Source organism: Felis catus, chromosome B4, assembly GCF_018350175.1.
Source record: "Felis catus isolate Fca126 chromosome B4, F.catus_Fca126_mat1.0, whole genome shotgun sequence".
NCBI lineage: Eukaryota > Metazoa > Chordata > Mammalia > Carnivora > Felidae > Felis > Felis catus.
Window position 1 is genome coordinate 79203756 of NC_058374.1, and position 12355 is coordinate 79216110.

The 12355-nt window shown below is 55.5% G+C and overlaps 1 protein-coding gene across 1 annotated transcript; it reads right to left on the reverse strand.

Annotated features, from left to right (window-relative positions):
• Positions 1-919: 919 nt before the first annotated feature.
• Positions 920-9922, reverse strand: KRT78 (keratin 78). Its single transcript, XM_003988744.4, has 9 exons — positions 9268-9922; positions 8393-8607; positions 7288-7348; positions 6715-6810; positions 5451-5615; positions 4971-5096; positions 1743-1963; positions 1432-1466; positions 920-1350 (listed from the first exon to the last, which is right to left on the reverse strand). The coding sequence occupies exons 1-9, from the start codon at positions 9631-9633 to the stop codon at positions 1079-1081; spliced, it is 1557 nt and encodes a 518-aa protein (XP_003988793.2). The 5' UTR covers positions 9634-9922; the 3' UTR covers positions 920-1078.
• Between the last annotated feature and the right edge of the window lie 2433 nt (positions 9923-12355).

Consider the following 12355-nt stretch of genomic DNA (forward strand, 5'->3'; position numbering starts at 1 on the left):
TTGTTAATCTCCTGGGGGCACTGCTGTCCAGGAGAAGGGCCAGGTTAAAGCTTAGAGATGAGGTGGGGCTGAGGCAACAGGACCCAGCTTGCTACCTCGGATGGAGCTGGAGCCAGCGTGTCCCTGGAGGAGACTGTACAAAGGGGCAGGACACAGAGGGAACTTCACCAGAAACCCCCATCCCCCAACGGAGGCTGTCTGAAGTAGCTACAGGAGGCTGGCCTCTGGCCCTGGTAACCAAGGCCTCTGGAAGGACGATCTGGCTCTCATGGGTGGGAAGGGTTATGTTGGAGAACCCAGAAACTGAAGGGGACGGGAAGATGCTGAACCCCGGGGGCACCTGGCTGGCTCCGTCTATGGAGCATGTGACTCTTGATCTTGGGGTCATGAGTTTGAGCCCACATTGGACATAGAATTTACTCAAAGAGAGAGAAAGAGAGACTGAACCCATTAGGAGGGCAGGCTGGGATTGATCCAGCTTGCCAGCATAGCCCAGTCCTGGCACAGTGCCTCAAGTATGGTTTGCACTCAGTAGAATTCGTGAAAGGGAAAGAGTGGGAGAGGGGAGAGAGAGAAGGGAAGATGCCCCCTCAGGGAGAAGTGGGTGCTGTTTCATGTCACAGAAGAGCTAGAGAAATGGTCCAGAGACAGGGGAAGAGGAGTAGGCAGGTTGGCCCGTGATTCCAGCCCGCAGGCTCTGGTCAGTGGGCCTCAGGCCCCTCCCCTCCCCACAAAGGACAATATTTGGCTGGCCAAGCCCATCAGGGGTTTCCCAGCTCCTCCTGAGGGCTGCGGGGAGGAGAGGATGAGGCTGGCTGGCTAGAGGACAGGGTGCTGTGGACTTGGCCTGGGGTGGACAGCAGGCAAAGGAGATGTGGGTCAGCAGGCAGAGCAAGGGAGACTGGACAAACACTCGGAACAGCGGGCAGGCATGATTTTATTGACTTGTGCAGAGTCCCCTGTGAGCTGGCTCAGGTTGTGGGCAAGGGACCCAGAGCTGGCCAGGAAGGGCGGTGGAGGTGGGAACTGGGCTGAGAAGGTTCTGGAAGGCGAGAGGAGCAAGCGGCTGCCAGGTCACTCAGTATGTGACGGACGTCTTCAGACTTGACTCCACCGTCTTCTTCAGGATGGTGTGGCCGCCGGAGCTGGAGCCAGAGCTGAAGCCGGAGCCGGACACAGAGCAGGGGCCCCAAACCGGGCCCTGCCCAGAGCCCAGGGTGACGCTGGAGCCTCCGGTCACGATGCTGGAGCAGCCAGACCCGAAGCTGCCTTTCCCGCCTCTGAGTCCACAAGTGCCCCCCAGGTCACCACCAGCTCCTCCAGACACAATGCTGCTGCCTCCCCCTACAGCTGCCAAGAAATGCGCCAGAGTCACGGCAGGGTCCTCAGCTCCCCACGGGGACCCCTCTCCCCAAGTCCCCTGATACTCACAGACAGTGACCTGGCTGGTGCATTCCCCAGACATCCTGATGGAGAAAGGACAAGAGAAGGAAATGCTAAGAAGGGCTGCAAAGAATGTATTCCCTATGCTTTTTAGCTTCTTGGAGCAGCTCACATACCCAATCAGCAGATAAAAGCCACAGTCCCGATTTTAAATCTCTGCCTCCCCGCCCCCCAGCAGAATGGGTTGCCCTTAGTGGCTCGGAGTGCCAGGAAATCTCAGAATCCCCCTCAGCAAGGAGGGCACTGCAGTGGCAGTCCATCGCCCTTTGCCCCCTCAGCTGAGTTCCCAGGCCCCCCACCTGCACTCCTCGGCCTCCAGCAGCCTGCGGTAGGTGGCGATCTCCACATCAAGGGCCAGCTTCATGCCCATGAGCTCCTGGTACTCCCGCAGCATCCGGGCCAGGTCCTGCTTGGCCGCTCTCAGAGCAGCCTCCAGCTCCTCCAGCTTGGCCTGGGCGTCCTTCAGGGCCAGGTCCCCACGCTGCTCAGCATCAGCGATGGTGGCCTGCAGGTCGGCATTCTGGGATGGGTGTAGAAATGAGGGAGAAAGTGGCTGCAAGCCCAATACAGCCTCCCAAGTCACCTGCTGTGGATGGAGCTTAAAGCCCAGGGTAGACCACAATCTCATGAGCTCAAAGTATCCATGGTCACCCCCACTTCCCCGTTGCTCTCATCCTAAGGGAACGCATTGCCTCTTCTGCTTCCTTAACTCCCCGAGTGGGTCGAATAGTGTCCCCAAAAATGTCATGTCCACCCAGAACTTCAGACTGTGGTCTTATTTGGAAAGAGGGTCTTTGCAAACGTAATGCATTAAGGACCACAAGACGATAGCATCCTGCATGCAAGATGAGCCCTAAATCCAATGAGTTGTGTCCCTAGAAAAAGACAAGAGAACACGGAGACAAGCACAGAGAGATGACGCCATGTGACAACGGAAGCAGGGACTGGAGTGATGCAACTGTAAGACAAGGAATGCCCAGGAGTCCCAGGGCCGCCAAAGGCTAGGAAAAGGCGAGGAAGGATTCCCCCGCCCAGCTCCTTCAGAGGGAGCGCACCTGCTAACACCCGATGGCATGCCTCTAGTCTCCAGAACTGAGACAATACACGGTCTGGTGTTTTCAAGCCTCCAAGTTGGTGGTACTTTGTTACGGCAGCCACAGCAAACTCATCTGCTTCCTGTCTCACCTCCTCCGATGATCTTCCCCTATTTCTTCCCACTCCTGCCCCTTAGCTCCTTACCCGAGGCACTTTAGCTCTACCCAGGCACTTAATGCCCTTCCTGTCCTGTATGGAGCAGGATCTACAAGTCTCATCTTGAGGGTGACCACCATCCTTGATGGTTTGGGAACAGCCCCATTTCAAACACTTTGTCCTGTTATCAAAGTACAGCAAAACCTTGGTATGGGAGTGTAATTCATTCTGGAACCATGCTTGTAATCCAAAGCACTCCTACGTCAAAGCGAATTTCAAGAACCATTGGCTCCGTTGTGATCATGTGACGTTCAGTGTCACATACTACTCGTATTGCCAGACATCGCTCGTTTGTCAGGTTAAAATATATTAGAAATGTTTGCTCGCCTTGCGGAACGCTCGCAGAACAAGTTACTTGCAAGCCAAGGTTTTACTATATATCAAACCATGTGCCTCGGTTTGGGGGTTGAGAAATACACTCTCTGTGCTTACCTCTCTGATCTGATAGAAAACTCCCAGAAGGGGAACAACTTCTCTATCTAATCTGCCATCCAGTGGGTTTACCTTCCTGTTTGGGTCAGGAAAGAAGGCATTCCCTAAAGGCTCTCATTATTCTAATCCCAGAGTAGTCTCATTCCATTCTATTCTATTCTATTCTATTCTATTCTATTCTATTCTATGTTTTTCTATTCTTTTCTTTTCTTTTGTATTCTTTTTTTTTAATTTTTTTTTCAACGTTTATTTATTTTTGGAACAGAGAGAGACAGAGCATGAACAGGGGAGGGGCAGAGAGAGAGGGAGACACAGAATCAGAAACAGGCTCCAGGCTCTGAGCCATCAGCCCAGAGCCTGACGCGGGGCTCGAACTCCCGGACCGCGAGATCGTGACCTGGCTGAAGTCGGACGCTTAACCGACTGCGCCACCCAGGCGCCCCATCTTTTCTTTTGTATTCTATTCACAAGCACCTTGTTGTTGGGAAATATCATCTCTATCCTACAAATGAAGAAACTGAGGTTCAGAAAAGCGGTGAGGGGCAGAACTGGGACCCTAACCCCAGACAGCTGATGTCTGGTCCTAGACCGCGGGGCTCTGCCCTAGGTCTGGCACCAAGGATATCCAGTCCACCACGTGTGTGCAGGAAAATGGGGCCGGGCAGGAAGAATTCCCAAGAGGGATTCTCGCAGGACAGGCACCTTGCTGTGTGGCAGAAGCTGTGGGTCCCAGAGGTGGGGACAGAGTAGCACTCCTAAGTACTGGCTGCTGGGCTGAGGCTCCGCACCCTCAGTCACCCTGGTGAACGAACTGAGCTTAGAGAGTATCTGGGCTCTGCCCTTAGATACTGATTCCCTCAGTCTGACAGAGGCCCAGGGATCTGCATTTTAACAGACACTGCCGAGGCATTCGCAAGCAAGGAATTCAAATCTATGGACAAAACACTGGCAGCAAATTGAACAATAGGACCTGGTCACCTTCATCTCGGGTCCCGAATCACATCCCACAGGAGAGCAGGTGAGGATGGGTGGAGACTGCGTCTGGGCTTTGAATGGCCTGAGCTCCAAGGGCTTTCCCAGGGGGGGCCCCACCGGGGAGTGGACGGGTCACACGCGCCCTGCTTGCCAAGCTGAAGTGCGTGAGGAGCCCGCCTGATCTGCCGTCTCGGCTCTCAACCCTCTGCCCATCCCAAAACCGATTCTTCGGGTTTGGGGAAAGTGGGTGCAAAGATACTGAGAGCTGAAGAGTCTGTAATCCTTCACGTCTAGAAGTGAGGTCTCCGGGACTAGCAGGAAACCATGTCTCTCTCCTTGCTGCCCTCTCCCTCTCCCCCTGCCAGCCCACACCAGGCACCTACAGCATCACCTCCAACCCACACAAAGCATCTAAAGCATCTGCTTACGGAGGGCTCGCCCCCCCCCCATGCACCCCCATTCCACTTTCCATCTCGCCTGCCCCCTGAGTTCCTGGCTCTCACACTCCCCAACGCGGGACCCAGAAAGTCAGCACCTAGCCTTAGAGTCTCCGCTGGGCTTGAGGAGTAAGACTCAAACGAAAAGACTAGAAAACAGATGGATTAACACTCTCCCCCAAGGAGCCAAAAGCCAAATGTACACCTGGCCATGAAAGGCAGCACAAGTAGCGCCCCCTGGAGTTGTTCAGTGCAAAACACACACAGGCTTGAATTCAGAAGGAGGTCAAATTCCTCCGAAATGGGGCTTGAGGTTCTCTCCACCCAAATTATCCAAAGCTTCAGCCAGTACTCAAACCTGCACACAAACCTAGCAGTGACCCTGGCACCAAGAGAGTACCGGGAGGGCCTGGGGAGCTCTGGGAGCCTTACCTGCTTCTTGAGGTTCTCAATCTGACTTTGCAGCCTCTGACTCGCCTGCTGCAACTGAGAAATCTGGACTTTGGTTTCCTTCATGCTATCCCCGTGAAGCTGGGCGGACGCCTGAAGCTCCTGGTACTGAGGGGGACAGAGGTGACACCATTAGTTGAGAGGACCTTCACCTTTGACCCCAAGACCATGAGAAACAACGTGTCCCCAATTCTTCACCTCCTCGCATCCTCACTCGGAATGCAGGTGAAACGCTGAAGGCAGGACACGGTGGGACGAGCGCACGCCAGTCTGGGCTGGTGTCCCCTGGTTTCCCTCACTGCCCCCCTCCTGGAGAGGGGAAGTGGCCATGCCCACCCAGCCCTGGAGCCCCAGGGAGGTTATCAGAACTGCCCCAAGGGGACCGAGGGGGACGACCACCCTGGGGCATGGGCATGGAGACACAGCCCTTTCCAGCCCCGTGCTGCCCCCTGGCCCTGGCACCTTGGTCTGGTACAGCATCTCGGCCTCGGCTTTGCTGTTCCGGGCAATCTCCTCGTACCGGGCACGGACCTCAGCGATGATGTCACTGAAGTCCAAGCAGCGGTTGTTGTCCATGGACAGCACCACGGACGTGTCGCTGGCCTGGGTCTGGAGCTGGTTCAGCTCCTGCAGGGAAGACTGACTCAGTGTCCACCTGCCCCTGCTCCCTTTCCCCCTTGGAGTCCCGGGCAGGTTGTCAGGATGCCTGACTTCTGCCCACACTCCGTCAGGGGGCAGCCCTCATTCCCCTGGGTGGTGCTGAGCATGCCCTCTGTTGTCTCCTCTCCTGAAAAGGAGGGTTGTAGGAGGTGATGTCTGATGACTCTTGCAGCGTGGACATTAAAGGTAAATGTCCTGCAAGCTCGAAATCACCTGGTCCCCATCACTGCCCTGACTTCTTATCACACCTGCCTCCCTCTTGCTCCTTCTGCTCCAACCCCCACAGCCTCTTCGTTTCCACAAAGATACCAGTGCTCCACTGGGGGCCCTGCACTCCACCTGCAATTCCCCTGTTCCACCTGCCTGGTTAACTTCCCCACCAGCCTTCTAATCTTCTCTCAAACTTTGTCTTCCAAATAAGGCCCCTCAGGGTGCCTGGGTGGCTCAGTCGGGTAAGCGTCCGACTTCGGCTCAAGTCACGATCTCGTGGTTTGTGAGTTCGAGCCCCGCGTCGGGCTCTGTGCTGACAGCTCAGAGCCTGGAGCCTGTTTCGGATTCTGCGTCTCCCTCTCTCCCTGCCCCTCCCCCACCTGCGCTCTGTCTCTCTCGGTCTATCAAAAAAAGTAAACGTAAAAAAAAAAATTAATTAAGGCCACTCTGACCACCCTATCTGAAATTGCCACCTGCCTTACCCCCTCCCCACCTTCTTAAGCCCCCTTTCCCTGCTCTGATATTTCCTGTTGGCCATAGCACTGATCACGTTCTAACGTACTCTACAATTTACTTCTTTAGTAGGTCTGTTGTTTATTGCCTGTCTCCCAACAGAAAGCAGGCGTTGTGATTTGTGTCTGGTTATTGACTAGTGCATCTCCAGGACCTAACAATCCACACAGTACATTCTCAGTATTTGCTTGTCAACTGTCTGCATGACTGGATCCAAGTCACCCTAACCAGGCTTCGCCTCCTGGCCACGCCCACTGTGGCCAGGGAGCCTGCCGGCCCCATCGCCTCCCCTCACTCCCACCTGCCCTCAGCAGACCACCACCCTGCACTGGTGGATCCTCACTTCTTCATACAGATGCTTCAAGAAGCAGAAGTACCCTTGCAGAGACTCCAGTGTGCCTTCTAGCTCCATCTTGCTCAGGAAAACCCCATCCGCATCCTGGGGACAGGAAGACAGAAGCCATGTACTCCCACTTCCTGCTTGTGGGTCCCACTCTGGCTCAGGAATTCTGGTCGCGCACTGCCCAATACTCATCCACAGCTCTCCCCGCAGACCCACTCCTTCCTCCTCCAACCCCGCCCCACCCTGTTCTCCCTTTTGCCTGACGCTGACCCACACTGCCTTCAGGAAGCCTTCCCGGATTACTCTCAACCAGTTCTGCTTCTTCCGCTCCCTCCCCACCCTCTCCCACAGTGACACCCAGAGCTCATCATGCAGTCCTTCCATCCGATCTTGTCCTGGGGTCCCTCTGTCTACATAGATGTCTCATTTCCCTGGGGCCCCCTACAGGCTGCATGAGATCATGTGCTGCATTAGGATTCCCACCCCCTGCCCTCCCAGCCCTGAATTGGGCTTTAAAGGTGCATGGTGGGTGCTCAGGATCCGCAGGAAGCAGCTGGACACCCCCCCCCTCACCTTTTTTAGGACCACAAAGTCATTCTCAAGTGTGGCGTGCCTGTAGGCCTCCTGCTCATACCTGTCAAATACGTACAGAAGGACGATGCCTGAGGTGGTGAGATCAGAACCCATGCCCCTCCTCCAAGCACAACCTCCCAGAAAAGGCCCCTCTTGCCTTTAGATGCTTCCAAGCAGGACACATAACCAGCCAGCTCCCCTACCTTCCCTATCAGGAGGTCATTGTCACAATCTGGCTATGACCCTCTCCACTCTTTCAGCCCGTGTCCACCCGACCACATGAGGCCACTTTCCTTCCCGTCCATAAGGCACATTCCCACACCTCTCCTCACTACTCACAATCGTCATGTGAAGGGGACATTTTGGCTTGCGTCAGGGAGATCACGTGACTTTGCCCAAGTCGTAGATAATTAGGTGGCGAGAGCAGATCTAAGACCGGCTCTCCCGGTCCCAATCCTGGGTTCTCTGCAGGACCCACCCCGCCTCACAAGCCATCCTCCCAATGGCTCTGGGAGATGAGAAGAGCCAGTGACATGTTCCCAACCTACAGGTAAGGAACTGAGGCCAGCAAAGGTAAAAGGCCACACAGCTACCCCTTTGCTCACAGTCGCCAAACCCAAGCCTCTGGTTAGTCCAGGGCTCTCTCCACACCACCAGGTGACATAGGTGGGGAGCCCAGAAACACAGCCCAGCTGTGAATCATGCCACAAGCCTGGGGATGGTCCCCCTAAATGGATTCCCTTCCACTACCGAGACCAGAGAACATCTGAGTCATTTTAGCACACAGCTTGCTCAACAGGATTTATCGAGGAAAAACCCACTGCGGCATTGTTTAAACAGGCCCCTCCCAGCCCTGACCGGACACGTGGCCCTTGTAGCTGGATCTATTGGAACTGAGGCTCTCTAGACCTGGGCATCAGGCACTGTGGGGCCTCCTTACCTGTGACAGCGGGGCACCCTGAGAATCAGAGGGCTTGGGATGCAGAAGGGAGGCCACCCATGTGTCTCTGGGAGCTCAGCATGTGGGAGACCCTCCAACCAACAGCCCCGATCCAAATCCTCCTGGACCCCACCCGGGCCCCCAGGGGCACTGGGGTTTGCCTACTTGGCCTTATACTCCTCCTCCTGGTCCTGGCAAAACTTCAGCTCGGCATCCAGGGCCCCTTGTTCTCTCTGGAGCTGCTCCAGCCACCTCTTGAGCTGGGCCACATAGGCCTCGAAGAAAGACTCCAGGCCCTGGGGACTGTCGCTTACCCCCTGCTGCTGTAGCAAGTGCCACTTAGTCTCCAGGACCTTGTTCTGCTGCTCCAGGAACCGCACCTGCAGCACAAACAGAGGGTCCCTGAGGTTCCGGTAGGACTCCCTGGCCACAGGCTCTGGAAAGTCAAGCCCCAGGAACCCCCCACCACCACTTAGCCCACCTTTCCCCTACCTCCCAAATCCAGCCTGGGCAGGGGCAGCCTCACGCCCTCGCATGAGGCTCTGAGCACATCAAAATGATCAGGATGGCTAACAGGGGAGGGGCTTCCCACTGCTGAACAACTGTTCTCTGTCCCTGTGCCCCAACCATAGAACAGCAGGGCCTCAGCCTAATCAGGACTGCAGTTAAACCACTGGAAGGACTTCCTCACTGCAGAAGTGATTAGAAAAGTGGTAGCCAGGGGCGCCTGGGTGGCGCAGTCGGTTAAGCGTCCGACTTCAGCCAGGTCGCGATCTCGCGGTCCGTGAGTTCGACCCCCGCGTCAGGCTCTGGGCTGATGGCTCAGAGCCTGGAGCCTGTTTCCGATTCTGTGTCTCCCTCTCTCTCTGCCCCTCCCCCGTTCATGCTCTGTCTCTCTCTGTCCCAAAAAAAATAAATAAATGTTGGAAAAAAAAAAAAGAAAAGTGGTAGCCAAGGAAACTTCTCCATTCCGAAACCCACCGAGGACAGTTCCTCCAAGGGAGGCCCAGAGAGAGGGGCTTAGCCGAGTTGACCCTCACCTTGTCAATGAAGGAAGCAAACTGGTTGTTGAGGGTCCTGATCTCTTGGGTCTCCTGAGTCCGCACCGCCTGGAACTGGGAGTCAATCTCAATCTTCAAGGGGGTCAGCAGACTGTGGTCGATGGTCACTTCCCGGATGCCCCCCGGAGGGCACAGGGAAAGCCCAGGCCCACAGCGGCCCTCCCCAAGCCACACCCCTAGCCTTCCCCCTGATGCCCAGGCCCTCCCACGAAAGCCCCCCCTGCGCCCCCCAAAAGAACCGAAGCTCCTGCTACTGAAGCTGCCTCTGCCACAGCCCCCAGAGCGAGGAGAGCAGGCCGAGCGAACACTGAAGCCCCTCTGGGCCTGGCAGGAGGGGTGAGACATGGTAGAGACGGAAGGTCACACAGCTGCAGGCAGACAGACGGACAATAATCGAAGTGTGTGAGTTCCTGCCCCGAGGCCCCAGCACGAGACTTTTATCCCCTCCCATGCCTGGGCTGGGCCTTGGGGAGCAAGATGCTCTTGGCCTGACTGTATCTGTCACTGGCTCCAGCTGACCTATTCCGACACGGCTGGAGAACAGGGGCCCAACACGTGCGGAGCCCAAGGGAGAAGGAGGCCCAGACCCTGCCCTCAGAGCTCCCAGGCCAGCAAGAGAGCTGGGCCCGTCCCAAAGACAAGGAAGCAGCTGGAGACCTGGACCCCGGGGCTGGGGGTGGGAGCGATGGCCCCGAGCAGTCACTGTGGGTCATTCAAGGAAGGCGTCCCAGAGAAGGAGATGGGGGGGGGTGGGAAAGGAGAGACGGGGTTCAGATGGAGCATCTGAGTGCCCAGGAGACACTGGACAGAAGAGAGTGAAGCTTCTCGAGGGAGAATCTACCTGCAATAATTGGAGAAGGAAGGCGCTTGGTGGCACTAGGAGAAACTACGAGGTTAATAGAGGTGTTATTGTCATCGTTGGCCGAAAGACGCTCCAGGATTTGGAAATGAAACCGAAAAACAGGGTGTCCAAGTCCCTCCTCTTGCTCAACCCAGCAATCATCCATGAGGCGCCACCCCACTCCAACCAGGCATCTCCATCCAGGATCTGGGCAAGTGGCGCATTTCCAAGCCCAGCCTATGTCCCTGCTCCTTCCACAGGCACGCAGCCCAGGCCCATCCACTTGGGTCACACACTGAGTGTATCAGCTTAGAGATCAGAGGCACCTGGGCTCTGAAGTAAAATACGCATTTAGAAAAATACTCCCAGGGAAAGTGGGTGATGGGCATTGAGGAGGGCACCTGTTGGGATGAGCACTGGGTGTTGTATGGAAACCAATTTGACAATAAATTTCATATTAAAAAAATAAGAAGAGGGGCGCCTGGGTGGCTCAGTCGGTTAAGCGTCCGACTTTGGCTCAGGTCATGATCTCACGGTCCGTGAGTTCGAGCCCCGCGTCGGGCTCTGGGCTGACGGCTCTGGGCTGACAGCTCGGAGCCTGGAGCCTGCTTCCGATTCTGTGTCTCCCTCTCTCTCAGCCCCTCCCCCGTTCATGCTCTGCCTCTCTCTGTCTCAAAAATAAATAAACGTTAAAAAAAAAATTTTTTTTTAATAAAAAATAAAAAAATAAGAAGAAAAAGAAAAATACTCCCTTGGGGTACTGGGAGCAGACACGGGAGTCCGGGGCTCCCCCCAGGATAGATTCTGTGTCTGCCCTCTGGTATTCCGTGAGCCTCCCACCAGGTCCAGGACGCCTGGTAGGGGGCATCTAGCCACCACCACTGAAGCTCCCTGAAGCTCCTCCACTGCTGGTGAGCAGCATTGGACAGCTCGGATTTTTAGAAATTTCTAAAGTTCCTTCTTTATATGGTGGGAGGGCAATTTCTTCCTCCCCACCCCCCACCTGCTCCTAGAGCCGGATGGCCCCTGATACTAGGATACTGTGCCTTTGATAATGCAACTCAAAGCAAGAATAAACAGGGACTCGGCATAATGGACACTCAAGGGACATGCTATGAGGAAGTCAGTCCTAGCAATGTGAACCATCCTGTGGCTGCCCTACCCGCAGGCCAGACAACAGTGAGCAAGTCTCCCCTCCCTCCAGAGGATTAGAAGCCCCTTCCTCCTTCTTCTCGCCCCACTTGGCACACCCCTGCACGAAGCTGAACCACAGATGACCTCAAGGGGAAGAAGTAGTGGGGCCTTCGGTGGGGAGAACAAAGGAGATCAAAGCGCTAAGGGGCCAGGTGAGGAAGAGAAGAAGAGCGAAAAGATCCCAGCAGGAAATCCGAGTGTGCCATGGAGAGGGAGGCAGCGTGGAGCCACTCTGGGGTCTAGAAAGAGAATCCAGGAAATGGGCTGAATCCCACTGAGGACTCACCTCCAAACCCTCCCCCCCGGGGACCACCTTGCAGCAACAAGGAAAGCCAGATGCCTGCCTTCCGGGCTCCGTGAGTGTGTTTGAGAAACATCTCTGTGAACTGGACTCTACCACCCCTCCCCCTGGCATTAAGGGTGGAGGACAGAGATCATGGTGGGATGGCACCAAATCCACCTCCCTAGAACTTCCTCATATTTGTAATGTTATAGAATAGTAAAGCCAGAGTGAACTTCAAGGGCATCTGACCAATGCCCCCATTTTACACTTAAAGACTGAGGCCCCACAGGGTGTAGGGCGGGGTGCAGAGACTTGTGCACCCTTGGGTAACCTAAGAGATGGCACCAGATGTCCTCTAAGCCTGCTTTGACCCATCACTCCGTGATCTGAGTGACTTTTGCTCAAGGCCACCCACACAGCTGATCAGGCTGGAGCCAGGACCACCACTCAGCTCAGGCCACCGTCCCACGGAGCAACCCACTAAGCCCTTGGTCATAACTTGTCCACCACTCTATCCAGCTCAGGGTCTGGCATACGCTAGGCACCAATAAGTATTTGTGACTGTCACACCCAAGGACCTTCTTGAATCGCCCCGTTTCTCAAATGCTGCTGTTTCCTTCCATTAAAAATAATAATAAGGGGCGCCTGGGTGGCTCAGTCGGTTAAGCACCCGACTTCAGCTCAGGTCATGAGCTCATGGTCTGTGAGTTCGAGCCCCACATCGGGCTCTGTGCTGACAGCTCAGAGCC

Excerpts from the sequence above, each read along its gene's own strand:
- KRT78 (XM_003988744.4), bottom strand. The coding sequence starts at position 9,633 with ATGTCTCACCCCTCCTGCCAGGCCCAGAGGGGCTTCAGTGTTCGCTCG. Across the intron at positions 7,349-8,392 it reads GAGGAGGAGTATAAGGCCAA|GTATGAGCAGGAGGCCTACA; the intron begins GTAGGCAAACCC and ends CGTATTTGACAG. Across the intron at positions 5,097-5,450 it reads AGATGCTGTACCAGACCAAG|TACCAGGAGCTTCAGGCGTC; the intron begins GTGCCAGGGCCA and ends TGTCCCCCTCAG.